Source organism: Dendrobates tinctorius, unplaced genomic scaffold (genome assembly GCF_039654945.1).
Source record: "Dendrobates tinctorius isolate UK_male_01 unplaced genomic scaffold, ASM3965494v1 ptg000357l, whole genome shotgun sequence".
Lineage (NCBI taxonomy): Eukaryota > Metazoa > Chordata > Amphibia > Anura > Dendrobatidae > Dendrobates > Dendrobates tinctorius.
Genome location: NW_027362023.1, coordinates 1,476,666 through 1,502,778, shown reverse-complemented (window position 1 = coordinate 1,502,778; position 26,113 = coordinate 1,476,666). Strand labels below are relative to the sequence as shown.

The 26,113-nt window shown below is 46.4% G+C and overlaps 1 protein-coding gene across 8 annotated transcripts in view; it reads left to right on the top strand.

Annotated features, from left to right (window-relative positions):
• The window catches only part of SEMA3F (semaphorin 3F), a 95,863-nt gene that overhangs the window by 12,173 nt on the left and 57,577 nt on the right, over positions 1-26,113 (top strand). For 7 of the 8 annotated variants that reach the window (XM_073562567.1, XM_073562572.1, XM_073562571.1 and 4 more), the window contains exon 2: positions 24,306-24,430. In XM_073562567.1, coding sequence (XP_073418668.1) covers positions 24,322-24,430 — 109 coding nt within the window. In that variant the 5' untranslated portion in view covers positions 24,306-24,321. Of the gene's footprint in view, positions 1-9,382; positions 9,600-24,305; positions 24,431-26,113 lie in introns of those variants that run through there. The other variant, XM_073562568.1, reaches the window with a different exon arrangement.

Genomic DNA, 26,113 nt, shown 5'->3' with positions numbered 1-26,113 from the left:
GGAAAACATGTATTTGGAAGTCGCCTTGCTACACTCATCAGGAGAGCTTTAAACTAGAACAATGTGGGAAGGGAAGCAAAATGCCAGAAAAAGCCATACACCTGAAAAATGCTATTGAGAACTCTATTAGAAGTGGAAAGGAAGAACAAAGACAAAAGAATCTAAATAATAAAAATATTGGAGAAGGAGAAACAGAAACCAATCACAAACTAAATAGTTTCTATACTAATGCACAAAGCATGGGCAACAAACAAGGAGGACTGGAACTACTAACGCAGGAAAAGAAATGTCATTGGAATCACTGAAACTTGGTGGGACACTACACATGATTGGAATACAAGGCTAGAAGGATACAACTTATTTGGAACAAACAGACTTGATAAACGAGGAGGAGGTGTCACACTGTATGTTAGAAATGCGTATATCTGCACAGAGATCCAAGCTTCAGAGACTGGGAGTTCTGTGGAAACTGTTTGGGTAAGAATACAAGGACAGAACAATGGAAAGGACACCATTGTAGGCATTTACTACAGGCCACCTGTGCAAGCTGAAGATATGGATGAACTCTTTATGCATCAAATGGCCAAGTTCTCCAAAAAGTATGACATAGTTGTCATGGGAGACTTCAACTATCCAGACATTTGTTGTGAATCTCTCTCAGGCAAAACTATCATGTCAAAGAAATTCTTATCCTCTTGCTGACAACTTTATCTTCCAAACGGTAGGGGAGAAAACAAGGGGAACTGCTACCTTGGATCTAATCCTCATAAACAGGGAGGAAATGGTTGAGGAGGTAAAAGTGGCTGGGACCCTAGGAGGTAGCGACCATGCTATTTTAGAATTTTGGATAACTAGAGGAGGAAGACCTGTAAAGACTCGGATGTCAAGGTTAGATTTCAGAAAGGCAGATTTTAAGGGATTCAGAAAGAGAATTGGAGGGATCCAATGGCTGGATATCCTTAAGGACAACAATGTCCAGGAAGGATGGGAAATCTTGAAAAATGAAATTCTCAAAGCGCAATTGTTAACAATTCCGAAAAGAGGGAAGAATAGGAAGCATTTAAGGAAACCAGGATGGATGAACACAGAACTTAAGCACATGCTAAAAAGGAAGAAAGAAATGTTTATAAAATGGAAAGAGGGAGGCATATCTAAAGAAGAATATAATGCTGTCTGCAGAACCTGCAGGGCACGAATCAGATTATCTAAAGCTGACAATTAATTGAGGCTTGCAAGAGACGTCAAAAGCAATAAAAACGGATTTTGGGGATATGTCAAAAGTAAAAGAAAAGTCAAAGATGCTATAGGATTTTTACAGGATGAAAATGATGAAATGGTAAGACAGGATGTTGAGAAGGCCGAACTTTTAAATTCCTATTTTACATCTGTTTTCTCTCAAAGGAAATGTAACATCAACTGTTCTTCAGTGTCCTATTAAGGGAATAGAAGAATCCAGGATATCCATAAACAGAAAGATAGTGAAGAAACACTTAGCTAACCTAAATGAATTCAAGTCTCCAGGTCCAGATGAATTACACCCCAGAGTTCTGAAGGAGATAGCAGAAGAAATTTTTGAACACCTCTCCATAATCTTTGAAAATTCTTAGAGAACAGAAGTCCCAGAAGACTGGAGAAGAGCAAATGTTGTTCCTATCTTCAAAAAAGGGAAGAAGGTGGACCCAGGCAACTATAGGCCGGTGAGTCTGACTTCTATACCAGGAAAGATCTTTGAACAAATTATTAAACAACATGTATGTCAGTACCTGGATAAGAATGAAGTGATTAAACAGAGTCAGCATGGGTTTGTAACAGGGCTGTGGAGTCGGAGTCGGTGCTCATTTTGGTGGAGTCGGAGTCGGTATAAAATGGACCGACTCCGACTCCTAAAATATATAATAAATCGGGTACAGTAATTCAATGCAGGATGTGCTGAATATTTTTTCATAGGAATTTGGGAAAGTTATGAAATGTCCTATAAATGGCTGTTCTATTCCTGATCTAAGGCTACATTCACACACAGCGTTTTTCCTGTGTTTTTTGAGGATACGTTTTTCAGCTGCAAAAGCTGATCATCTATTTAAAAAACCGCATCACCTGAAAGGTTTTTGAGCTCATAGATAATGTTTTCAATAGCAAAAGCAGATTAGAAATCTGCTCTATCTATCCATTTATCCATATCTGTCTATCCATATCGTATCTGTACCAAAAAGAATGAAAACCGGGTAGTACACCAATATATATTCTGTTCTATCTAAATATCTTGATTATGGGATCATAAAAATGATTAAATGTCTGAGGTTCACATTGTACTACAACAAATTTTTCACTTAAATATAAGCAATATGTGTGGGAGTCGGAGTCGTGGAGTCGGAGTTGGAGTCGGTGTAAGGGAAATTGAGGAGTCGGAGTCGCAGGTTTGGCTTACCGACTCCACAGCCCTGGTTTGTAACTAATAAGTCATGTCAGACTAACTTAATTTCCTTCTATGACGGAATCACTGATTGGGTGGATCAGGGAAATGCTATAGATATAGTATATCTTGACAAAGCATTTGACAAAGTATCTCACACAATCCTTATTGAAAAAATGACTAGGTATGGAATGGACAAGGCAACTGTTAGATGGAATCATAACTGGCTTAGTGATCGGACCCAAAGAGTGGTCGTAAATGGCTGCACATCCAGTTGGAAGAATGTCTCAAGTGGGGTACCACAGGGCTCTGTCCTGGGCCCTGTATTGTTCAACATCTTTATCAACGATTTAGATGAAGGAATTGAGGGTAAACTGATTAAATTTGCTGATGACACAAAGCTAGGAGGGATAGCTAATACTAGAGAAGAGAGAGGATTCAAAAAGATATAAATAAACTGGAGAAGTGGGCAGCAACTAACAGAATGCATTTCTCCCTGTTAAAAACCAAAGTACTACATCTGGGCAATAAAAATGAAAAAAGCTTTTACAGAATGGGAGGAATAGGGCTAAGCAACAGCACATGTGAAAAAGACTTGGGTATACTAATAGATCACAGACTGAGTCAACAGTGTGATGCAGCAGCAAAAAAAGGCAAATGCAATTCTGGGATGTATTAACAGAAGCATACAGTCTAGATCACGTGAAGTCCTTATTGCCCTCTACTCCTCTTTGATCAGACCTCATCTGGAATACTGTGTCCAGTTTTGGGCGCCACATTTTAAAAAAGACATCAACAAACTGGTGCAAGTTCAGAAAAGAGCGACCAGAATGGTGACCGGTCTGCAAAAAGCTGTCTACAAATATCTCAAGGGCTGTCACATTGTAGAAGGATCAACTTTATTCTCATTTGCACAAGGAAAGACTAGAAGCAATGGGATGAAACTGAATGGGAGGAGACACATTAGATATTAGAAAAAACTTTTTGAGAGGGTGATCAATGAGTGGAACAGGCTGCCACGAGAAGTGGCGAGTTCTCCTTCAATGGAAGTCTTCAAACAGAGGCTGGACAGACATCTGTCTGGGATGATTTAGCGAATCCTGCTTTGAGCAGGGGGTTGGACCAGATGGCCCAGGAGGTCCCTTCCAACTCTACAATTCTATGATTCTAGGACCGATAAGTATGCCTGTGCAGGAGCGCGATGCCGGGAAGCGATTAAGCAAGCAGGGGGACGGCGTCGTAAGAAGACGGGAGGCTCCGAACCTGTGACACCCATCGGACTGGACTGCCCCCCTGGGTGAATATAATAAAACTTTTGTTTTTTTTTATCTACAGCATTATAGAGTGCTGTAGATAAGCCCTGAAAGGCAGCAGCTGCATCTTATAGAGGCCAAAACTACAACCCCCAGCATTCTCCATTCCGTACCTGGTATGAGGAGTCTGACAATCCTTTGCTTGTCTGCCCCCGTCAGTCTCGTAGGTTTTTCCCATTAGAAGTGTTGGCACTCTGGGGATTCTTTTTTCTGTCCCTTCTGCAATTACTGAGCTCTGTTAATTAATTGATGAAGTTGGTGTCAGTTACAGACGAAAAGCGAATGATTGGAAAAAAAGTGACAGCCAAGTATTTTATATGGCTAATATTAGACTTATGCTAGCGGGACCACCGGTTGCCTTTTCACTAGCACCGTATATTCACATCTTTTTAGTCGAGTGCTAACCATCTCTATTACAGTGGGGGAAAAAAAGTATTTAGTCAGTCAGCAATTGTGCAAGTTCCACCACTTAAAAAGATGAGAGGCGTCTGTAATTTACATCAAAGGTAGACCTCAACTATGGGAGACAAACTGAGAAAAAAAAATCCAGAAAATCACATTGTCTGTTTTTTTTTTTTTTTCATTTTATTTGCATATTATGGTGGAAAATAAGTATTTGGTCAGAAACAAGCAATTAAGATTTCTGGCTCTCACAGACCTGTAACTTCTTTAAGAGTCTCCTCTTTCCTCCACTCATTACCTGTAGTAATGGCACCTGTTTAAACTTGTTATCAGTAAAAAAAAGACACCTGTGCGCACCCTCAAACAGTCTGACTCCAAACTCCACTATGGTGAAGACCAAAGAGCTGTCAAAGGACACCAGAAACAAAATTGTAGCCCTGCACCAGGCTGGGAAGACTGAATCTGCAATAGCAAACCAGCTTGGAGTGAAGAAATCAACTGTGGGAGCAATAATTAGAAAATGGAAGACATACAAGACCACTGATAATCTCCCTCGATCTGGTGCTCCACGCAAAATCCCACCCCGTGGGGTCAGAATGATCACAAGAATGGTGAGCAAAACTCCCAGAACCACGCGGGGGGACCTAGTGAATGAACTGCAGAGAGCTGGGACCAATGTAACAAGGCCTACCATAAGTAACACACTACGCCACCATGGACTCAGATCCTGCAGTGCCAGACGTGTCCCACTGCTTAAGCCTGTACATGTCTGGGCCCGTCTGAAGTTTGCTAGAGAGCATTTGGATGATCCAGAGGAGTTTTGGGAGAATGTCCTATGGTCTGATGAAACCAAACTGGAACTGTTTGGTAGAAACACAACTTGTCGTGTTTGGAGGAAAAAGAATACGGAGTTGCATCCATCAAACACCATACCTACTGTAAAGCATGGTGGTGGAAACATCATGCTTTGGGGCTGTTTCTCTGCAAAGGGGCCAGGACGACTGATCCGGATACATGAAAGAATGAATGGGGCCATGTATCGTGAGATTTTGAGTGCAAACCTCCTTCCATCAGCAAGGGCATTGAAGATGAAACGTGGCTGGGTCTTTCAACATGACAATGATCCAAAGCACACCGCCAGGGCAACGAAGGAGTGGCTTCGTAAGAAGCATTTCAAGGTCCTGGAGTGGCCTAGCCAGTCTCCAGATCTCAACCCTATAGAAAACCTTTGGAGGGAGTTGAAAGTCCGTGTTGCCAAGCGAAAAGCCAAAAACATCACTGCTCTAGAGGAGATCTGCATGGAGGAATGGGCCAACATACCAACAACAGTGTGTGGCAACCTTGTGAAGACTTACAGAAAACGTTTGACCTCTGTCATTGCCAACAATGGATATATCACAAAGTATTGAGATGAAATTTTGTTTCTGACCAAATACTTATTTTCCACCATAATATGCAAATAAAATGAAAAAAAAACAGACAATGTGATTTTCTGGATTTTTTTTTTTCTCAGTTTGTCTCCCATAGTTGAGGTCTACCTATGATGTAAATTACAGACGCCTCTCATCTTTTTAAGTGGTGGAACTTGCACTATTGCTGACTGACTAAATACTTTTTTTCCCCACTGTATCAAGTATTTTATATGGGCACTCGTACTGACGGCGGTGGAATCGTCATCTCTAAGCCCAGTGAGAAGTCGCCGCCAGCAGAGCCATTTATGTGCACAGATAATGGAAGTTTGGTGCTAAAATCATAAAGGGCCGTGTATCCATAGTAAGGCTATGTTCACACGCTGCATTTTTGTAAGAGGTTTTGATTCATGCACACACCTTGTTTTTTTTCCCCTGACTGTTTTGTCAAAGAGCTGCATTTTTGCAAAATGGAGCATGTCACTTCTTTCAGTGTTTTTCACTCATTGAAAGCAATGGATAGTGAAAAAAAAGCAGGTATCAGGTTTTCCTGCGTCTTTGGTGCTAAAACCTAATGACGTTCAATCAGGTTTTTTGTTTTTTTTTATGCACTAAACTTTCATGTACAAGAGACAAATGTACCCTGACAAAAACATGCCACATATCAAATACACCACAAAAAATGAGGCAAACGCTCTGAAAACCGGCTTTTTTCACGTTGCTTCTTTACTGCCAAGAGGGCAGGTTTTGCTTGCAGAAAAAAAGCACAACATGTGAACATAGCCTTAAGCTGCATGGTATGTACTTAAGTTTTATGGAGTCTCCTCTAATGATTTCTTGGTCACGTGTAGATTTGTCATTTAGGAGTCTGGTTACTGACCACAATCCTGACCACGCTGTATATATGACTCGTATTTAAGAGTTGTTAATGAATTGAGTGTAGTAAGAGGCTGAATATCGGCCTTAGGATGTGTTCTAGTAATAGGAGCTAATTCCAATGGCAATAATGTAGAGCAATCTTTGCATTTGTTAATTGATGCAGTATTATTATTTTGGTATTGAAGGTGTAGTTCTTCTGACTCCTCCACCCAAAACTGACTCCGAATCCACAGCCCGGGCTTCCGTCATCCGCGCCAAACATGTATTTTGAGAAAAGTGCGAGGCACCACACGAAGAACGCTGCAAACTTGGCTCAACCTTCCACCCAGCTGAAGAAATAATGTCCAAGGCAGCGAAGAGAGGTTACAATTTCATGTTTTATTCTTCCCAGTCTACGATGCCATGGACTTACCTCCTAGACGTGTGTGTGGAGCTTTGTTGGGCTAATGTGTGCCACAAAATAAGGGATGGAGTGGAGGAGTACTGTGCTATTCCATCCACGAAGCACTGGTAATAAAGGGTCCTGCAGAGCTGACCTTTTTGTCATGACGTCTGTTGCAATCCTATTCTATTAATGATGGAGGCTTTCATGGTGTGTATGCTAGACAGAGGCCAAAAATGCAATGTGAACCTAGAGGAAGCCTCAGATAAAAGCAAAATGTAACCCAATTCTGTTTAGTGTTTCCATTGAGCAGATGAAGCTGCGGTCCCTCTCCGGCATCGTCACCTTTCACTCTGGGCAGATTAATATTTTTATCTCTCGGCCTATTGCCTAAAATAATACTAAAAAGAATCTGTGACAAAATGTTCTCACAAATTGTAGCCAACAAAATCTTCAGTAGATCATGAAGACCAAGAGATTGCAGTCTTACCACAGAAAGGAGGTAGCTGAGTAATGTCGCACGGCGATGTGCTGTGGCAGGAGTGTCGCTGCTCTCGTCTGGTGAACGGCACCTTTATGGACGACTGGCTTCTAAGTAACAAAGTGAAATTATCTCCTGATGTCTGTAGTTACCCCCAGAAGCAGGACGTTACATTCTGTGGGGAGCATATACACTCCAAATCCTCTTCAAATAAAATACTGCTTCAAAATCTTGGATAACTTTTTCATTTTTATGTAAAATCCACTTTGCTTGAGGTTTTTTTTTTTTTTTTTTTGTTTTTGTTTTTAATGCCAAGTTGGTATTAAAAATGTGCATGTCACTGCTTTGAAGATGGAAAAGCAAAGAAGAAAAAATCTCTGCTAAACTGCATATTGAATAGAAATCTTCTTCTGAAAAGAGCGTTAGTTGAATCTGTTTCCACCTGAAAAACCTTGTGTGGCCATGACCTAATGGTGATGGCAAAAAAATGGAAAAAGGCGGATATTTAGATTTTTTTTTTTTTTTTCACCTTCCCCATTTATGCTCTTGTTTAATAGCGTTCCTGTGCCAAGACTTTGCCACCATTTGTGGACAGTGACTTGTCGCCACCCGGCTCTCCCTCATACGGTGCTGACACCGGGCCTCGAGTTATATCTTCACCATCAGTGTCAGACTGGGGTTCTAAGGGCCCACCAGTAACAGTGACTCTGGGGCCCACTCTTCTGCTATACACAAAGATTGCATTACCTTCATTAAGAATCAGACCTATGCTTCTGTAAAGTAATGAACTAGGTAGATTGATAATTAAATGAGATGCTGGCTTTGTCTGTACATAGTGAGTCAAGTATTGTCAAGTACTGTTCATATAGAGAATTGTGGGGCCCACCAGAGGATTCTTCTGTCCCCCCGTGTGCCAGTCCGAGCTTGTTCACCTGTGAATGGCAAATTCCTGCCACTGATATTCTGCCCCTTCTCTGCTACATTTATGCTGCTGTTGCTTTCCTTTCTATATCTGATGGCAGTGGATGTGGAAAGCTGTGTAACCGGAGGATGACAGGTTACATGTGGCATTTCAGGACTACATCAGTCTTCACCACCAATGACTGATATTTGTATTGATCGCTCATTGTCTTGTGTGTCTGTAAGCAGATCTCTAGAGTCCATCAAGATGTCGTTACCCCCTCCACCTGGAGCGTCCCATGTAACGGCTGGATTTCCTCTGTGTCCTATAATCTCCTTATTGACCCTTTAGTCTGGCCACCTCATTTATGTGATAATCCTCTCACGCAACACAAAAGCTTCTAAGTGCTGACCATCTGAATTTCACAAGTTTTATGGTAACCAGCACAGAAGGGCTACAGGAGCAAAGCAAGAGCCGAGCCAAGAAGCCCCCGGCCCTGCCCCCACCGCAGTCTGTAGATAGAGCTGCAGCTGACTTGCCGCTCCGATACTTCCACAAGGAATATTAAGGCGATCAATCCGCTTTTTAGGTAATTGTCATTCAGCTGTCGTTAAACCCTACACCATTTTGTATGTGCAGCAGTCCTCAGCGCGGCCTCCGTCATACGTGTGTCCTCACCGATCTCTCGGGTTCAGTATTTTCCATGTAATTTAGGATCTGTGTAACTCCATCCTTCCTCTGAGCGAGTATCTTGGATTTCGATCCTCGTTCCGGGTAGTTCTGTTGTCCCAGTGTATTGTGGGATGTGCGGACCCAAGAATTTTTCCTTCATTCTCAGATTTCCAGCTCCGGGATGAGATTTGTGAATCCTTTTCCAGAAGACATTTTGATTAGGGCATTTTGGTTCACTACATTAAATCAACTGAGACGTCGCTCAGTGGACCCTGAGCGCTCTGCTGCTTTCTGCCATCAGAAAAAATAGGGCTTTAATTAGTATACATTTAGGATTCCGGCTCTGGATTTAGACGCTGGAGATAACGATAACAGATGACGCTGCAGGTTAATTTCTGGATGACATGCTTGCTGTAAATGCTCACACGTGTGCTGTGTAGAAACGCTAAGCGAGGAGCTGCTCGTCGGCTGCTCTCCTGCATGGCGCGGTGTCAGACCGTGGATTACGCGACACTTATTCATTGTTCAAAAGGCAAATCAAAGGAAGCTGTGTTTACCGTGACTCCAGCGGCAGAGGCCATACATGGAGGCACAGAGCAGGCGCCTTACCCACAGCTGTAGTATGTGGATCCAGTGGAGCCGCTGCACCATTGTGGCGTTATTTCTCCGGCTTGCATGAATAGCCACAGCTCTGTGTGTAGAGCGGCGGTGTTGGGTGTGGAGCTGTACAGTTTCAGTTGCTGTTCCCAGGTGAGTGCAGACCCAGTATTACATGAACACACAAAAATGTGACTGGGCTGATAAATGGCAAATGAGCTTTAATGGGGATAAATGTAAGGTCATGCACTTGGGTAGAACGAACAAGATGTATAATTATGTGCTTAATTGTAAAACGCTAGGCAAAACTGTCATTGAAAAAGACCTGGGTGTATGGGTGGACGACAAACTCACATTTAGTGGCCAGTGTCAGGCAGCTGCTGCAAAGGCCAATAAAATAATGGGATGCATTAAAAGAGGCATAGATGCTCATGAGGAGAACATAATTTTACCTCTATATAAGTCACTAGTGCGACCACACTTAGAATACTGTGTACAGTTCTGGTCTCCGGTGTATAAGAAAGACATAGCTGAACTGGAGCTGGTGCAGAGAAGAGCGACCAAGGTTATTAGGGAACTGGGGGGTCTGCAATATCAAGACAGGTTATTACACTTGGGGTTATTAGTTTGGAAAATCGAAGGCTTAGGGGTGATCTGATTACAATGTATAAATATATGCGGGGACAGTACAAAGACCTTTCTAATGATCTTTTCACTCTTAGACCTGTGACGGGGACAAGAGGGCATCCTCTACGTCTGGAGGAAAGAAGGTTTAAGCATACTCACAGACGCGGGTTCTTTACTGTAAGAGCAGTGAGACTATGGAACTCTCTGCCATATGATGTTGTAATGAGTGATTCCCTACTAAAATTTAAGAAGGGACTGGACGCCTTTCTTGAAAAGTATAATATTACAGGGTATATACACTAGTCTCCTTAATATTGCGTTGATCCAGGGAGCTAGTCTGATTGCCGTATGTGGAGTCGGGAAGGAATTTTTTTTCCCCAATGTGAAGCTTACTGTTTGCCACATGGGTTTATTTTTTGCCTTCCTCTGGATCAACATGTTAGGGCAAGTTAGGATAGGATATGGGGTGAAAGTGCGATGCAGTGAACCTCCAAAATGGTGGCTCTTGGGGGCAGATATTTGGTAATGATGAAGCTTTCTTTAGTTGCAGACCATAGGGTTTTATGTGGTAGTGGAGCTCATTCCTATTCTTCTTAGTCACCTGTTTCCTGGGAACTAAATGGCAGTGATATTTGTCTTTGCAAAGCACTTATTTTGCCCGATTTTGATGGCTTAGGGGAATATCTGTAATGTCCCCGGTCGACTGGCGTTAACTATGTAGTTTCTACTGACTGAAACATCTGCTGCCTGTGGCCCCTGCCTGGTGAGCACCGTCAGGTGGAAGATGCTCCTTGCAGGGTGCCGGTTCCTTCCCCTGGCCCTTTAAGCAGTGACTGGTGTACACTGGCCAGCTTATTCTATGGTACATACAGTTGTGGCCAAAAGTATTGACACCCCTGCAATTTTGTCAGATAATACTCAGTATCTTCATGAAAATGATTGCAAACACATTCTTTGGTATTATTATCTTCATTTAATTTGTCTTAAATGAAAAAACACAAAAGAGAATGAAGCAAAACATTGATCATTTCACACAAAACTCCAAAAATGGGCCAGACTAAAGTATTGGCACCCTCAGCCTAATACTTGGTTGCACAACCTTTAGCCAAAATAACTGCGACCAACCACTTCCGGTAGCTATCAATGAGTTTCTAACAATGCTCTGCTGGAATTTTAGACCATTCTTCTTTGGCAAACTGCTCCAGATCCCTAATATTTGAAGGGTGCCTTCTCCAAACTGCCATTTTTAGATCTCTCCACAGGTGTTCTATGGGATTCAGGTCTGGACTCATTGCTGGCCACCTTAGAAGTCTCCAGTGCTTTCTCTAAAACCATTTTCTAGTGCTTTTTGAAGTGTGTTTTGGGTCATTGTTCTGCTGGAAGACCCATGACCTCTGAGGGAGACCCAGCTTTCTCACACTGGGCCATACATTATGCTGCAAAATTTGTTGGTAGTCTTCAGACTTCATAATGCCATGCACACGGTCAAGCAGTCCAGTGCCAGAGGCAGCAAAGCATCCCCAAAACATCAGGGAACCTCCGCCATGTTTGACTGTAGGGACCGTGTTTTTTTTCTTTGAATGCCTCTTTTTTTTCTCCTGTAAACTCTATGTTGATGCCTTTGCCCAAAAAGCTCTACTTTTGTCTCATCTGACCAGAGAACATTCTTCCAAAACGTTTTAGGCTTTTTCAGGTAAGTTTTGGCAAACTCCAGCCTGGCTTTTTTATGTCTCTGGGTAAGAAGTGGGGTCTTCCTGGGTCTCCTACCATACAGTCCCTTTTCATTCAGACGCCGACGGATAGTACGCGTTGACACTGTTGTTCCCTCAGACTGCAGGGCAGCTTGAACTTGTTTGGATGTTAGTCGAGGTTCTTTATCCAACATGCGCACAATCTTGCGTTGGAATCTCTTGTCAATTTTTCTTTTCCGTCCACATCTAGGGAGGTTAGCCACAGTGCCATGGGCTTTACGCTTCTTGATGACACTGCGCACGGTAGACACAGGAACATTCAGGTCTTTGGAGATGGACTTGTAGCCTTGAGATTGCTCATGCTTCCTCACAATTTGGTTTCTCAAGTCCTCAGACAGTTCTTTGGTCTTCTTTCTTTTCTCCATGCTCAATGTGGTACACACAAGGACACAGGACAGAGGTTGAGTCAACTTTACTCCATGTCAACTGGCTGCAAGTGTGATTTAGTTATTGCCAACACCTGTTAGGTGCCACAGGTAAGTTACAGGGGCTGTTAATTACACAAATTAGAGAAGCATCACATGATTTTTCCAACAGTGCCAATACTTTTGTCCACCCTCTTTTTTATGTTTGGTGTGGAATTATATCCAATTTGGCTTTTTGTGTTTTTTCATTTAAGACAAATTAAATGAAGATAATAATACCAAAGAATTTGTGTTTGCAATCATTTTCAGGAAGAAACTGAGTATTATCTGACAGAATTGCAGGGGTGTCAATACTTTTGGCCACAACTGTATGTCCCTGCTGACGACCATAATCCACTCAGCAATGCGGAGCGCGTTGTTCATGTGATTGTGGAGTCTGCTTTAGATTCTTGTCTGATCTTCTCCAATCTTTGATGTGGTTCTATACCCTGCTGCTCGGAGCCTCCAGACCGACGTTTGCATAAATCTATACATTTTCTGCTTTGTAGTCTCTTATAACTGGGACACCAGAAATAGAGATGAGGATGAAGGACTGACGTGTGCATCCGATGGTGCTCATTGATCGTTGCTCTCCCCATCACGTGCTGGCAGCGGTTACTGTCAGACAGCGGCAGACGAGCTGCGGATAGTTGTAGGCTTTGTAAACTTGTATAGATTGCAGCAGCTCAATGCATCGACGGTGACGGATACTGCGCCAAATATTGTGCAGTAAAGCCGCCGTCTCCATGGCCCATACTACCTTGGGGCAATGTGAATGGCGCAGTAATGTGCGCCGTCGGCTTTAATCTGTGGTGGATCATCACTGCTTTCTGTAATCTCCAGCGCAATAATGTATAGATAAGCTCCAATTAGTGATTGATCCCTGGTGACATCCGGGCCATGATCAAACTGAAGGAAATTATTGGCTTAGGCCAGAAGGCTTTTAAACGCCGGTGATGATGGAAGATTACGGATGTCTCGATCGTCAAGTCTGTGCAGGAATGCTGCCCGAGATGAAGGTTAACTTTTATTCTACAAACAGCACAATTTCCTTATGCTATAGACGTTTTTAGGCTGTGCCCATGTTGCGTTTTTTAAGCGTTTCCGCAGCGCTTTTAGACAAGCGTTTCTTCTGCGGAAACGCTTAAGAAAAGCATCAGATGTAATAGAATGGAAAACGCACATGTGCTAATGGTTCCTTTTTTCCACTGCGGAAACGCTTAGTGGAAGAAAACGCTGCATGTTCATCAATTGTGCGGAATCGCGTGCGATTCCGCATACATACACTGTAATTGCAAAAACGCATGTCAAAACGCTTGACAATCGCGTCAAAAACGCGTGTCAAAAAGCACATGCGTTTTCCCTGGCAAGGTCGTGTGTTTCTGCTCAGTAAAAAAAACGCTTGAAAAACGCTACGTGGGCACATAGCCTAAATCTGCATTTATTTATTTATATTTTGCTCATGAGTTCTGTGCACCTGAACCATCTTCATCCTCGCATATTCCCCTCTGTAAAGCAGAAATTCAGCAGAACTGAAAATCCAATTAGTTTGGATAATCCTGTCTGGGGTTGGATAGAACAAGGGGCAGGATGGTTGGTACATGCCCAGCATGGGGTGAGGTTACGGGGGCACGCCTGTCTGTCCTTCTAGAGTACAGGATAATGCTTCTTGTATCCAGTTGTCAGTCTGAGATTGATGCTGTATCCATGAAGTGCTCTGTAGATCCCAGCTCCTTATACAGCGGGCCACTCTGATTTTGCAGGGGCAGTGCTGCATTTTATTGCCGATAATGTTGCTCTGCATGTGGCCTGATCTGTGGGTATCGAAAATCACATGTATGGTACAAGAAGGGGTTAAGTGCCACATATAATGTGTACCTTATCCATGCCTCCTCATAGCTGCACTCCCCTTACTGAAAGGTGATCCCCAACTCTACATTAAATAATTCACGAGGAGCGAGACCGCCGTAGATAATGGTTGTAATTTCAGCCCTGGGATACCTGTGTGTGTCTTGTGTTCCCACACAATTCATGTCCACATCTCATTAATAATGCACTGCTTTATATCGCTACCAGTACATTTATTTTTTATTTTATGCTGCAGATTTTTAAATTGTTTGTGCCGAGTGTGGACGTGCGGCTGTGCCGAGTGTGGACGTGCGGCTGTGCCGAGTGTGGACGTGCGGCTGTGCCGAGTGTGGACGTGCGGCTGTGCCGAGTGTGGACGTGCGGCTGTGCTCAGATGCACATTTCATCATTGCACATAAAATCATCATGGCGTTTGCTGCTCTGCGGCATGGAAAAAGGTTGAAGGCCGTTGTCTATTTGTGACATTATAAAAGGTTGCAGATTGTTCTTGCCGTGCATCATCCCCAATTTTCCTATTTTTCACTTTCTCAGGCCTCCTAGGACGCTGGGAGAGAAAATATTACACAGCAAACTCAGCGGACTGACGTCTGCAGCACATCGCAGCTCAGATGCAACCTCCAGCCCCTGCTAATGTCCTGGTATCCCTCTAATCTTTCTTGTCACTACAGGTCTTACCCCATCCTAATGTTTGACCTTCAGTTTCCTCCCGTTTGACTCATGGTTTCCAGCTTCGCCTCCCCCCAGCTCCTCACTTTCTCTCGTCAGAGGGTTGTTTATTTTAGCTACAAAATCCAGCATGTGAAACAAAATATGAAGGGGTGAGAAGAAGGTGGGAGAGCAGCCGACGATCGAACTGACTAAAGATGGCGGCAGCGCAACATGAGGCGCTGGAACAGATGGGAGCGGGCGTTCACCTGTCTGGGGAGCAGAGTTGCAGGACGTCTCTTGTTAATGACTTGTTTGTCCTGTCAGTCTCACTAGGACGTGGTTTCTAGATGACCGCACACAACTGCAAATACATGTGGTATTAGCACCCCTTAAGACCAGCGCCAGCTGAACTGCACCCTCCGGCCAGGAAGCCTGCACTCAGGGACGTATTGGGGCAGATTTATTAATATGAACTGAAAGTTGTAAAGGACTTCAGCCTACTCGGATCGATGATCACTCGAGATGTAGCGATGACACCGGAAATCAACGTGAGAGTAGCTGTGGGCGAATCAACAATTAAGTCGCTGGACAAGGTCTTCAAATCGAGGAACGTTTCACTGGCGATGAAGACACGACCTGTGGATGCCAAACCTGGACGATAAAGAAACAAGACAGAGGAATCAGCGCCTTTGAAATGTGCTGGAGAAAGATGTTGTCAATACCATGGATGGAAAGAAGAGCAAACAAAGCCAGACATGTCACTGGAAGCAAGGATCACCGAGCTACGACTTGTCCACTGTGGACAGATAGTATGAAGAGAGCGATCACTGGAGAAGGACATCATGGCCGGAAGAATAGAAAGAACAAGGCGAAGAGGAAGACCAGCAACCTGATGGCTGGATACCATCCAGATAACGGCGGAGGAGACCCTGGTGGACCTATCTAGGCTTTTACAGGATTGATCTTATTGCAGATCGTTCATCAAGTTGCCATGGCTTGAGTTTGAGGCTGTTTGAATAATAAATTATTAATACTGTCATCATTTTTTATAGCTTACAACTAGATGCACCGGATCTTTTGCGGTGGCTCACGGCGGATGATACATTTGGCACATCTATACCATGTCCAGTATGCTAACCTTCTGTGCCGCAGTGTAGCTCCTCGTAATCCATGCCCTCTGAGTGAGGTTCAAAAACACTTTGTAAAATACTTACCGTAATAGATGTTTTGTGCAGCAGGACTTGAAGCGAGAGCTTTCTTTATGCAGATTAGTAAATCTACCCCACCATCTTTATTAGAATGTATCGTCTGTGTGAAGAAACGCTACAGTAATTGTGCTGGAAATTAGTGGCTGGTGCAGAGTCCTCCATGTTTACCGCTCCCTTTCAGTGACTCATCCTGTCTCTAAGCCGCGTACCCCTGTTCTCAGAATCCCTCAGTGTAGATGACGGCTGGATTTTCTGTTTTGGAGAATCGTGTAATGTTGCTGCTCTTCTATGGAGATCTGATAACTTCCCTTTACCTTGGCTGATCATGGTGATATGTGCAGCGGTAAAAACTTTGGTGTTCTGCTTATTAACTTTGTAATATTCTTAGGGTTTTATATTCTTTCTCTACTTTTATATTTGCAAAGAAAATAGTTGGTCCCACTAACCCCTTGGGTCGGTTTGTTCCAGTCTGTAGGTAGTCCATGTTCCCGGGCACAGAGTAAGCATGTGAGCCATCAAGCCATGGTACTTAGGATTCTGATCCGGCACCAGGTGAAAAAGGGACAATCTTTTACTGCTGCATTAAAGTCTGACATTATATTTTCTGATGTGTTTTGAGCGTCTGACTCTAATGATAGATCTATAAAAAGTGGCCTATCCACCAGTGTAAAAACACTACACTCACAATCAAGCTGACCTCAAATGTTAGTCACACCTGAAGTCCCCAAAGTGGTCAGAAAGCTGTGAAGAAAAATCAAGTATTCCGTGGGAAAAGGGATAAACGTTTTGTCATAAGATGGATCCTAAAAAGCCGCATTATATGTAAATGATCCTATATAACAAACCTCGCACCTCTATTAAACGGATTTTTATGTATTCTCTATCGTAATGGTGGCGACGTCCACCCTGATCAACCAGGATTAATGATGAGTAGATACAAGGCACAAGATGTGAACAGGGCACCCGGGAGACCTTGCACACATCCATGTCATGCCCGAACCTCAGGATCACAGCCGGGCATAGTCTTCTCTGAACCACTGCAGCGGTACAGACCTGACCGGGGACCGTAGGCAGAGATGAGACTGCTCCCGTGGATTTGGCAGCAAGAATCGCCTGACAGATTTCCCATAAATGTTAATACTCCAGTGACAATATTACTCCACACAGTGAATATTAATGGTCATGGTGGTGTACTGCCCTTCAGTGTAACGAGCAGAATGCCGCTGTTCTGCATGATTTTTCATTTAAAGTTCTAAAGTGGAGAAAGATGTAAGTGTGAATACGTCCCTATCCATTATCTGCACCCTGATTTTATGTGCAGAAGATTTCTAGTGTTTATTAGGCAAAGAATAAATGCATTTAGTGCACTCGTAACGCCCACCATCGTAATTCTACATCATGGTTTCCTACCCAATGTGATGCCTCAAGTAATGACGGATATTAACTTCTTTCACAAATTGTATCAGTTTGCCCAAACTCAACACCTTGCTTTCCACTGTGTTCACTGGCCGTGTGTTCTGCCTTTCCGTTTCGCAGGCCGTGTGTTCTGCCTTTCTGTGTGGCAGGCCGTGTGTTTAGCCTTGCTGTTTCGCAGGTTGTGCTTTTCTTTCGCAGGCCATGCGTTGCGCCATGCCGCTTGGCAGGCTGTGGTATTGAGTAGGGATTCTGGGAGTGTTTTGCCAATACATTAAATATCAGACAAAGGTGGTTCCAATTTAACCCATAAAATGCAGCATAATGGTGTATTCCCGTGGTTCAATCTCCTTATGGTGAAGCTGCTCTAGCACGTCATTCATATAAAACAACGAAACAAAAGAACCCGAAAAAATGTCCAATAAGAAATAAGTTTATTTGAGAAATCAAAAAATAGAAAGAGGGGTGGGAACAACCACTTCATTCAGATGAGCAGATACAGTATATGGCAAACGCTTATTGACCCCTCATCACTAATGATTGTTGTTTTGCAATGTATATATATTGCAGAGGTGTGAATGGCGTCATAGCTGTATAGACTAGCTCTGACTGAGTTATGTTTTCTCCTACTTTTCCTTTCTTATATCTTTATCCATAAAGTATAGTAAGTCTGTTTTTTAGCTTAAACCCACAGCTTCTGCCTCTCCTCGGAGGACACGTTTCCTCCCGTCCTTCTTCCGCTTTAGAATGAGCCCAGTTTGTCGTTATGAGGAGGGCATGTTGGGGTCTTCACCGCTTTCTAATTTTGAGGTGTTACCTCTCAGGTGTGGTTAGCATCACTTTATCACAGGTAATGCTTTAGTCAGAAAGACTCAGAACGCAGCAGAAGCCTTTTTTATGCCTATGCGTATTTTAATGCAGCAAATAGTAAAGACTTTTTTCTTTTTAGGGGGCCATCAGGAAATGTAATTGTCATTATTTTTTTGCTTTCTGTCTGTGATTGAAAGCCTCCATACATGGTGCCTGACCCCTTGGAAAACCATGCTTGTAGCCACGTGGGGCTGCACACCTTTGGTCATTATCGTGATGACGTTCGCTGGATTATGGTTGTCACACGTTGTTCCTGATCTGTCATTTTTACCATCAGTGTGAGGCGTCTCTAACCTACTGGTCTTGTAGAGAGTCCGGAGCTTGATGAGGTGGCTCCTGAGCGCTGACACAGCGGGGCCTCAGGGACCACACATCCAGTGGCTGTGACCTCTCCTGTTCTGTGTGGATTTTTTTTACCTGGTTGCACCTTGTCTGTTTCCTATCACAAGTCACGTCGTCCGTCTGTCACGTTCCTGCGGCATCAGACTGTGCCGGCGCTCTCCTTCGCTCATTCTTTCTGCTCAGCCGCTTCCCGTCCATCCTCCTCCTTTCTCTCTCTTGCAGATTTATAAAGAACCTCTTTAAAAATATCAATTAACCGGCGGCTACAATAAAATTGGTTCCTTTTGTGAACCCAGCGCGGCGCTGAGTTGTAAGAAAATCTTTTATGTAACTTTCTTTTCTTATTTTCTTGAAAACACATTAGTCTTTTTCCTAATACCAGGCCTGTTACACACACAAGCAGCAGGGGGTCGCCGCTCCGGCAGCCGCAGGGTTAAGCTGGCGGCAGTGTGAGCTTACCGGGCAGCATTAAGCTAACGTTCCCGCTATGAGGCTTATATGCAAGTTACACCTAGCAGGGAATCAATGCATTCGAGATCAGAAGGTGAGAGGAAGTCACTGGCGGAAGGTGGATGGGACACGGAGAATGCCCGACTGTGTATTTCTGTCACTCTATAGTCTGCGCGCCGACGATTCTTAACGAAGCCAAACAGGGAGGAAGACGCGGACACGGACCATCTGCAAGATGCACTGCTCGGAGGATGGCGAGACCGCAGGAGACGCCCCAGACGTGAGGAATTCTTCGGTTCGGAGTTCGTTCACCGGCGAATATGGTTTTTGCGATATTCACCGAACGTCATTGGGGTCAATGGGAGTAGAAATGAGCAAATATCGTCACGAATAAACTACCAATATAGGGGCAGCATGGTGGCTCAGTGGTTAGCACTGTACGGTGGCTCAATGGTTAGCATTGCAGCGCTGGGGTCCTGGGTTCAAACCCCACCAAGGACAACATCTGCAAGGAGTTTGTATACTCTCCCTGTGTTTGCGTGGGTTTCCTCCGGGTACTCTGGTTTCCTCCCACATTCCAAAGACCTACTAATAGGGAATGTAGATTGTGAGCCCCACTGAGGACAGTGATGATGATATGTGCAAACTGTAGAGCGCTGCGGAATATGTTGGCACTATATTATAATAATATCTTTAAATAGCGCCAACATATTCCACAGCGCATTACAGTAACTATATAAAAATAAAGATTATTAATATGGCACAAATATGACAAATTCGGATTCGTTTCCAAACATTCGCTCAACTCTAGTCACTACAGATAAACATGTTTAAGTCCATTTTCAATTTGCTTTAATACTAACAAAAATCCCCACAAACTTAGGAAAGTGTGAACCAAGACTAATGGCCGCGCAGGAAGCAAGTGCTTTTAGTGTGGCAGTGATGAGTAGGAGCTACCCAGAGACAATGAGGCCGGAATCTGAGCGTGTCGCCCCTCACAAGCAAAATAAAAGTCTAAAAAATATGGCACTGACCCTGAACTCTTCCCCCAATAGTAACAGAGGTCACTCACCACAAAAGGTCCGAGTCAGCCGGAGAGCGGCCCTCCATCACCCGGACTTGCCATTGTCTGACTTGTATGTGTGAGTTTACAGATACAGTTCCTTCAGGTACAATATCCACCAGAACGGCGTCCGCAGCTGCTGCCACGTTACTGGGCATCCAAGCATTTCCAATTGGCACCAAAATTGCAGGCGACCTCTGTGACCTCCCCTCTACTCATTGTCTGTGCATTACTGTGTTCATCCTGATCTTGTGGATTCCTGTGGGATCTACAGGAGCGTGATTAAAGGGATTCTTCAGGCATTTAGGGAAAAACCTAATCGAATGTTGCCTTAAGGTACTGTCACACTAAGCGATATCGCTATAACTAGTGACGTTATAGTGATATTGCTAGCGATATCGCTGTGTCTGATACTTACCTACGACCGCTCCCCCGCTGGTTATCGCTGATCGCGCGAGAACGTTCAGGACCGCTTCTCGTCGTCAGCTTCCTGCGGCACTTCCTGTGGAGAGACGAGCGTGGACGCGGGCGGGAGGACGCAGGATCGCCTAGTGTGACAGGTAAGTAGCGACCCCCGTCCCCAGCGATGTCGCTGGTGAGATCTGCCTGTGTGGCAGCTCACTAGCAACCACTTAGCGATGTACCAGCGTTCCTGACCGCGTCATATCGCTGGTCGGGATCGCTGGTACATCGCTAAGTGTGACAGTACCTTAAGCCTGAATATGTGGGTTCACAGGACTGATGCAGTCTGAGTGCAGAAACGTAACTTGGGGTGCGTTTACACTGGCTGATCATTAGGAACGAGCTATCCTGGTAAGCGGCCTGTCTAAAGGTACTGTCACACTTAGCGATGTACCAGCGATCCCGACCAGCGATATGACGCGGTCAGGATCGCTGGTACATTGCTAAGTGGTTGCTAGTGAGCTGCCACACAGGCAGATCTCACCAGCGACATCGCTGGGGACGGGGGTCGTTACTTACCTGTCAGACGAGGCGATCCTGACGTCCTCCTGCCCGCGTCGCTCGTCGTCACAGCAGGAAGCAGACAACGAGAAACGGCCCAGGGCGTTCTCGTGCGATCAGAGATAACCTGCGGGGGAGCGGTCGGAGGTAAGTATCAGACATAGCAATATCGCTTAGTGTGACAGGCCCTTAAATCTGATGCCACTGCCCAACAATTGAGTGAAATGTTTGTCATTGTTCTCAGCATCACATTGCCCTGTGTAGGCAGCATGGTGCTAACTGAGAACAGTGATTTTCCATGTGCACAGAGCGAGCGTATTCGTAACGACTTCATGCGGTCAGCGTGTCTGAACAGGCCGTTACACGTGCAGCCAGTCAGAGGTGCTTTCATGGCTGCAGGTCGGCAAGTGTAATCCCAAGCTGAGTTTTTCTACATTCCAGACAAAGGTTCGGCTCCCTAGCCTGGCGGAGGCATGCTGGCCCCGGCTGTGCCCCTGACTGGAGGTGGCTGGTGGAAGCATGCTGTGCCCCCGACTGGAGGTGCCTTGCTGAGGCATGCTGGCCCCAGCTATGCCCCTGACTGGAGGTGCCTGGCGGAGGCATGCTGGGACCCGGTTGTGCCCCTGACTGGAGGTGCCTGGCGGAGGCATGCTGGGACCCGGTTGTGCCCCTGACTGGAGGTGCCTGGCGGAGGCATGCTGGGACCCGGTTGTGCCCCTGACTGGAGGTGCCTGGCGGAGGCATGCTGGGACCCGGTTGTGCCCCCGACTGGAGGTGCCTGGCGGAGGCATGCTGGGACCCGGTTGTGCCCCCGACTGGAGGTGCCTGGCGGAGGCATGCTGGGACCCGGTTGTGCCCCCGACTGGAGGTGCCTGGCGGAGGCATGCTGGGACCCGGTTGTGCCCCCGACTGGAGGTGCCTGGCGGAGGCATGCTGGGACCCGGTTGTGCCCCCGACTGGAGGTGCCTGGCGGAGGCATGCTGGGACCCGGTTGTGCCCCCGACTGGAGGTGCCTGGCGGAGGCATGCTGGGACCCGGTTGTGCCCCCGACTGGAGGTGCCTGGCGGAGGCATGCTGGGACCCGGTTGTGCCCCCGACTGGAGGTGCCTGGCGGAGGCATGCTGGGACCCGGTTGTGCCCCCGACTGGAGGTGCCTGGCGGAGGCATGCTGGGACCCGGTTGTGCCCCCGACTGGAGGTGCCTGGCGGAGGCATGCTGGGACCCGGTTGTGCCCCCGACTGGAGGTGCCTGGCGGAGGCATGCTGGGACCCGGTTGTGCCCCCGACTGGAGGTGCCTGGCGGAGGCATGCTGGGACCCGGTTGTGCCCCCGACTGGAGGTGCCTGGCGGAGGCATGCTGGGACCCGGTTGTGCCCCCGACTGGAGGTGCCTGGCGGAGGCATGCTGGGACCCGGTTGTGCCCCCGACTGGAGGTGCCTGGCGGAGGCATGCTGGGACCCGGTTGTGCCCCTGACTGGAGGTGCCTGGCGGAGGCATGCTGGACCCGGCTGTGCCCCTGACTGGAGGTGCCTGGCGGAGGCATGCTGGGACCCGGTTGTGCCCCTGACTGGATGCCCTGGAGGTACACGGTTTGAGGTCCTGGGTGCTGATCCGACGTGTCAGCCGTCATTTACAGGCCTGGCCACTCGTGACTCTTGTGTTGCTTCTAAGCTTTTAATTACTTGGTTACTTTTGAGACGAGTTCAGCTAATGTCCGCCATCTATTGTCTTCGGCACGCCCGGCCATGTCACAGCTGAGTGTTTGCCCTCATAAATCCTCGCTCCTTGTGCTCCGATGTTCCTGACTGAGCGTGGAGCGATGATTGGAAAGGTTGATGTGAACAGATGACAGGTGTTCACTTATCCAATTATGAAGCATTTTACCCGGAGGAAATGTCATCAGGATCTCATTCTACACTTTATTAATAAAGATGGTGAGCAGCCCTCCAGCGTACAGCCGTCTTAGTGACAGGGTGATACCGCCTGCAATTTAGAGCGCCCCCGCCGGGCTCTGTACTGCAGAGCATCTCCGAGGAAGCTGTCCCCACTATTGACAACCAGCCTGTACGTCCTATGTGAGGTGGTCAGCCCCTCTTCCCCCACTCCTGCCCTGTATGTTTGTGTGATGGTTGCGGACACCATGAGCTGTGATGAGTTAAGGTCGTGTTCACATGTGCAGTAATCCTCCATCAGAACCGATCCAGCAGCGATCAGTGAGTTCTGCAGACACAACGTGTTATTGTCCTCCAGAAAAAAACTGATTTCAGCTGATCCCGTTTATGTAACATTGAAGTCTATGGACAATGGATCCGTTACTTCGAAATCTGTTTTTCTTTCATTTGAAAAGGATCTGTTTTTCTTACTGGATCAGTTTCAAATGGAAGAAAACGGATCTGTTTTCCATAGATTTCAGTGCTAAGAAAAACTGATTCAGGTGGGAAAAAAAGAGTTGTTTGCATGAGTCACTGATTTCTGATGGCTGATTCCTGGGCATGTGAACGTAGCCTGTGTGACAGCGATCAGCGACCGGCCCCCCTGCCGGTATCGCTGATCGCTGCAGGAAAGGCCAGGACTTTTTTTTTTTTTTTGGTCTCTGGTCTCCCGCTGGCCACCACGCATCGCTGCGTGTGACAGGCGGGAGACCAGCGATCTGCTGGTAACTAATGTACACATCGGGTATCCAAGGGACGTGCGTCCCTTGGATACCCGATGTGTACGTTAGTTACCAGCTTCCTGCATCAGCGCGCTGGTTACTGACTTGCACAGCGACGCCGGGCGCTCGGCGTCGCTGTGCTAATCGCTGGTGAAGCTGTCTGTTTGACAGCTCAACAGCGATCACATAGCGATTCACCAGCGATCCTGACACATTGATATCGTTGTCGGGATCGCTGGTGAGTCGCTATGTGTGACTCCAGCCTTAGTGACGCTGCGTCTCACAAGGCGGCCCTGCCTCTGCGCCTCGCCATGTTTTGCGTTTCTCAGTTGTTAACCGATGGTGCCTGTCGCATATTTCTGAGCTCCTCCTGCCGATTTGGATGCGACTCTGGTTGAGCCTAGTTGTCCCAGGTGTAGGAACCGTCTCACCCTCACAAATATCTGCCGTGCGGTGAGAGGCGGCCATGTTCTGTGAGCGGAGTGCATGGATGGACTGATAGATCTTCTCGTAGATGAGTGAATGGCGCGATGAGACGGGGCAGCGGTCACGTCTTTGGTTATTTCCTGGGCTCATCCTTTTTGTGTTTCTCTTGGCAGGATCCCTCCTTGCGCCATGCCCCCTCTGGACCCGCGGCTACTCTCCTGCATCCTGCTGAGTTTGTACTACGCTGTGGCGAAGGACAGCACCCCTCCGACCCCCCGCGTGCAGCTCTCCTTCCGAGGTAAGACGCGATCTTTTCCAGCTCTGAGGAGGTTAATCCTCCATTTGTTATGATCATTTCTCAGCCGCTCTGCGGGAGTTTTTCCGGGAGGAGAGGGGCGATTATAGGAGGGAGGGTCCGTGCAATCAATGCAGGTACTGAAATCAGGAGAGCCCTGTCTGTCATGTCGAGTGCGCTGTGGCGTTAACACCTTGTCTGCCAGGTAGGAGCACATCTAAGTCCGGCTCATAGATTACCATCACTCTGGTTTTACTATGCACTTGTTGTATTGACTTAGTCCTCATAAGCCTGAATTCACATGTGGCAGATTTGATGCAGATTTCACCTGTGGATTTGTGCAGGTAAAATGCACAGCATGTTACATCACAAGATGAATGGAGGAGGTTTTACCGTGATTCACGTCTTGCTTCATTCTCCTTCTGATGCAGATTTCCCCACTTTTAATGTAGTGATGAGGAAATCTGTGCTGGAGCTGCGGGTGGAACGTGATCGTAGCACAAAGCTGGGACCATGTGGTCAAACATTGCTATGTTTCACTGCTTGATCCAGCCCTGTGACAAGGGAGGCGCAAAAATCAGAACTGTGTCCGGCCACCGAGCCTCCATGTTATTTAGTGAAGCCTTTATATTAAGATCAGTAGCCCTTGCTGCGGGGGGGGGGGAGGTTACATGCAGCTGATTTTAGACATTTCTGCGTCCATCCTGCTCCAGTCACTGGGTTTGTATCTGTATCAAGCACATGAATCCTGAGAACCCGTTCAGATGAATAAAATCGCCTGCGGCGTCTGTATGTGCACAAGGCGGGAAATACACAGCCGCAAAAGTCACTGTGGATTTTGCTGTGTAACGGCTGCAAATCGGCTGTACATCTTGCGCTCTGCATTGCATTTATAATCTGCAGCTCTCTTGAATGTCGCTGCCGTTTTCATTTTCTTCATGGATAGGTTTTACTGCTGTAATATGCTGCAGATGCCGCAGCCGTTCCTCCCTGTGTGCACACAGTCTGTAAGAGATGACCAGTCACTGTTGTACCGTCCGCCATTATGCGAGTACTGGAGTTTGATGTGACGCCAGAACGGGGGGGGATTAGCTACACCCCAGCTGGAGCTGCCTCCCCGCTGCGTCATGAATGTGCAGAATGGAGGAAATAAGGCTCTGACCTCCTCCACATTGTGGGGAATCGCAGCCGTCTCCCATCTTGTATGGCCCAGGATATTCCACTCTCCTCTCACCACATGGTCCGACACTCGCTGATGTCCGATCATGGAGCACACGTGTTATGGTTTATTGTCTGTCTCCAGTCATCATGACATAATAACTTTAATTTACGTTCACAAGACATACACCCCTATCCCCCGGTGCAGTTCCGGCTACACGGTGCCCCCCCAGTGCAGTTACGGCTAAACGGTGCGCTCCCCTGGTGCAGCGCTGTTGCACGGTGTGCCCCTCCCCTGGTGCAGCGCTGGTTACACGGCACCGACCCCTGGAGCAGTGCTGGTTACACGATGCGCCCCCCGTTCTGTTGCGCTTCCTCTGTCTGCTCAGTCCCTTCCGTTGCTGTCTGTCCGCCTCCTCTCTCCGTATCCTCTTTACCCCCTGCTTCCTCATCTTCCAGCTCCTCTCCGCCGCATCCCTCCCGCTCCGGTAATGACTGAGTGTAGGGGGTCCCCTGACAGCCGCGGTA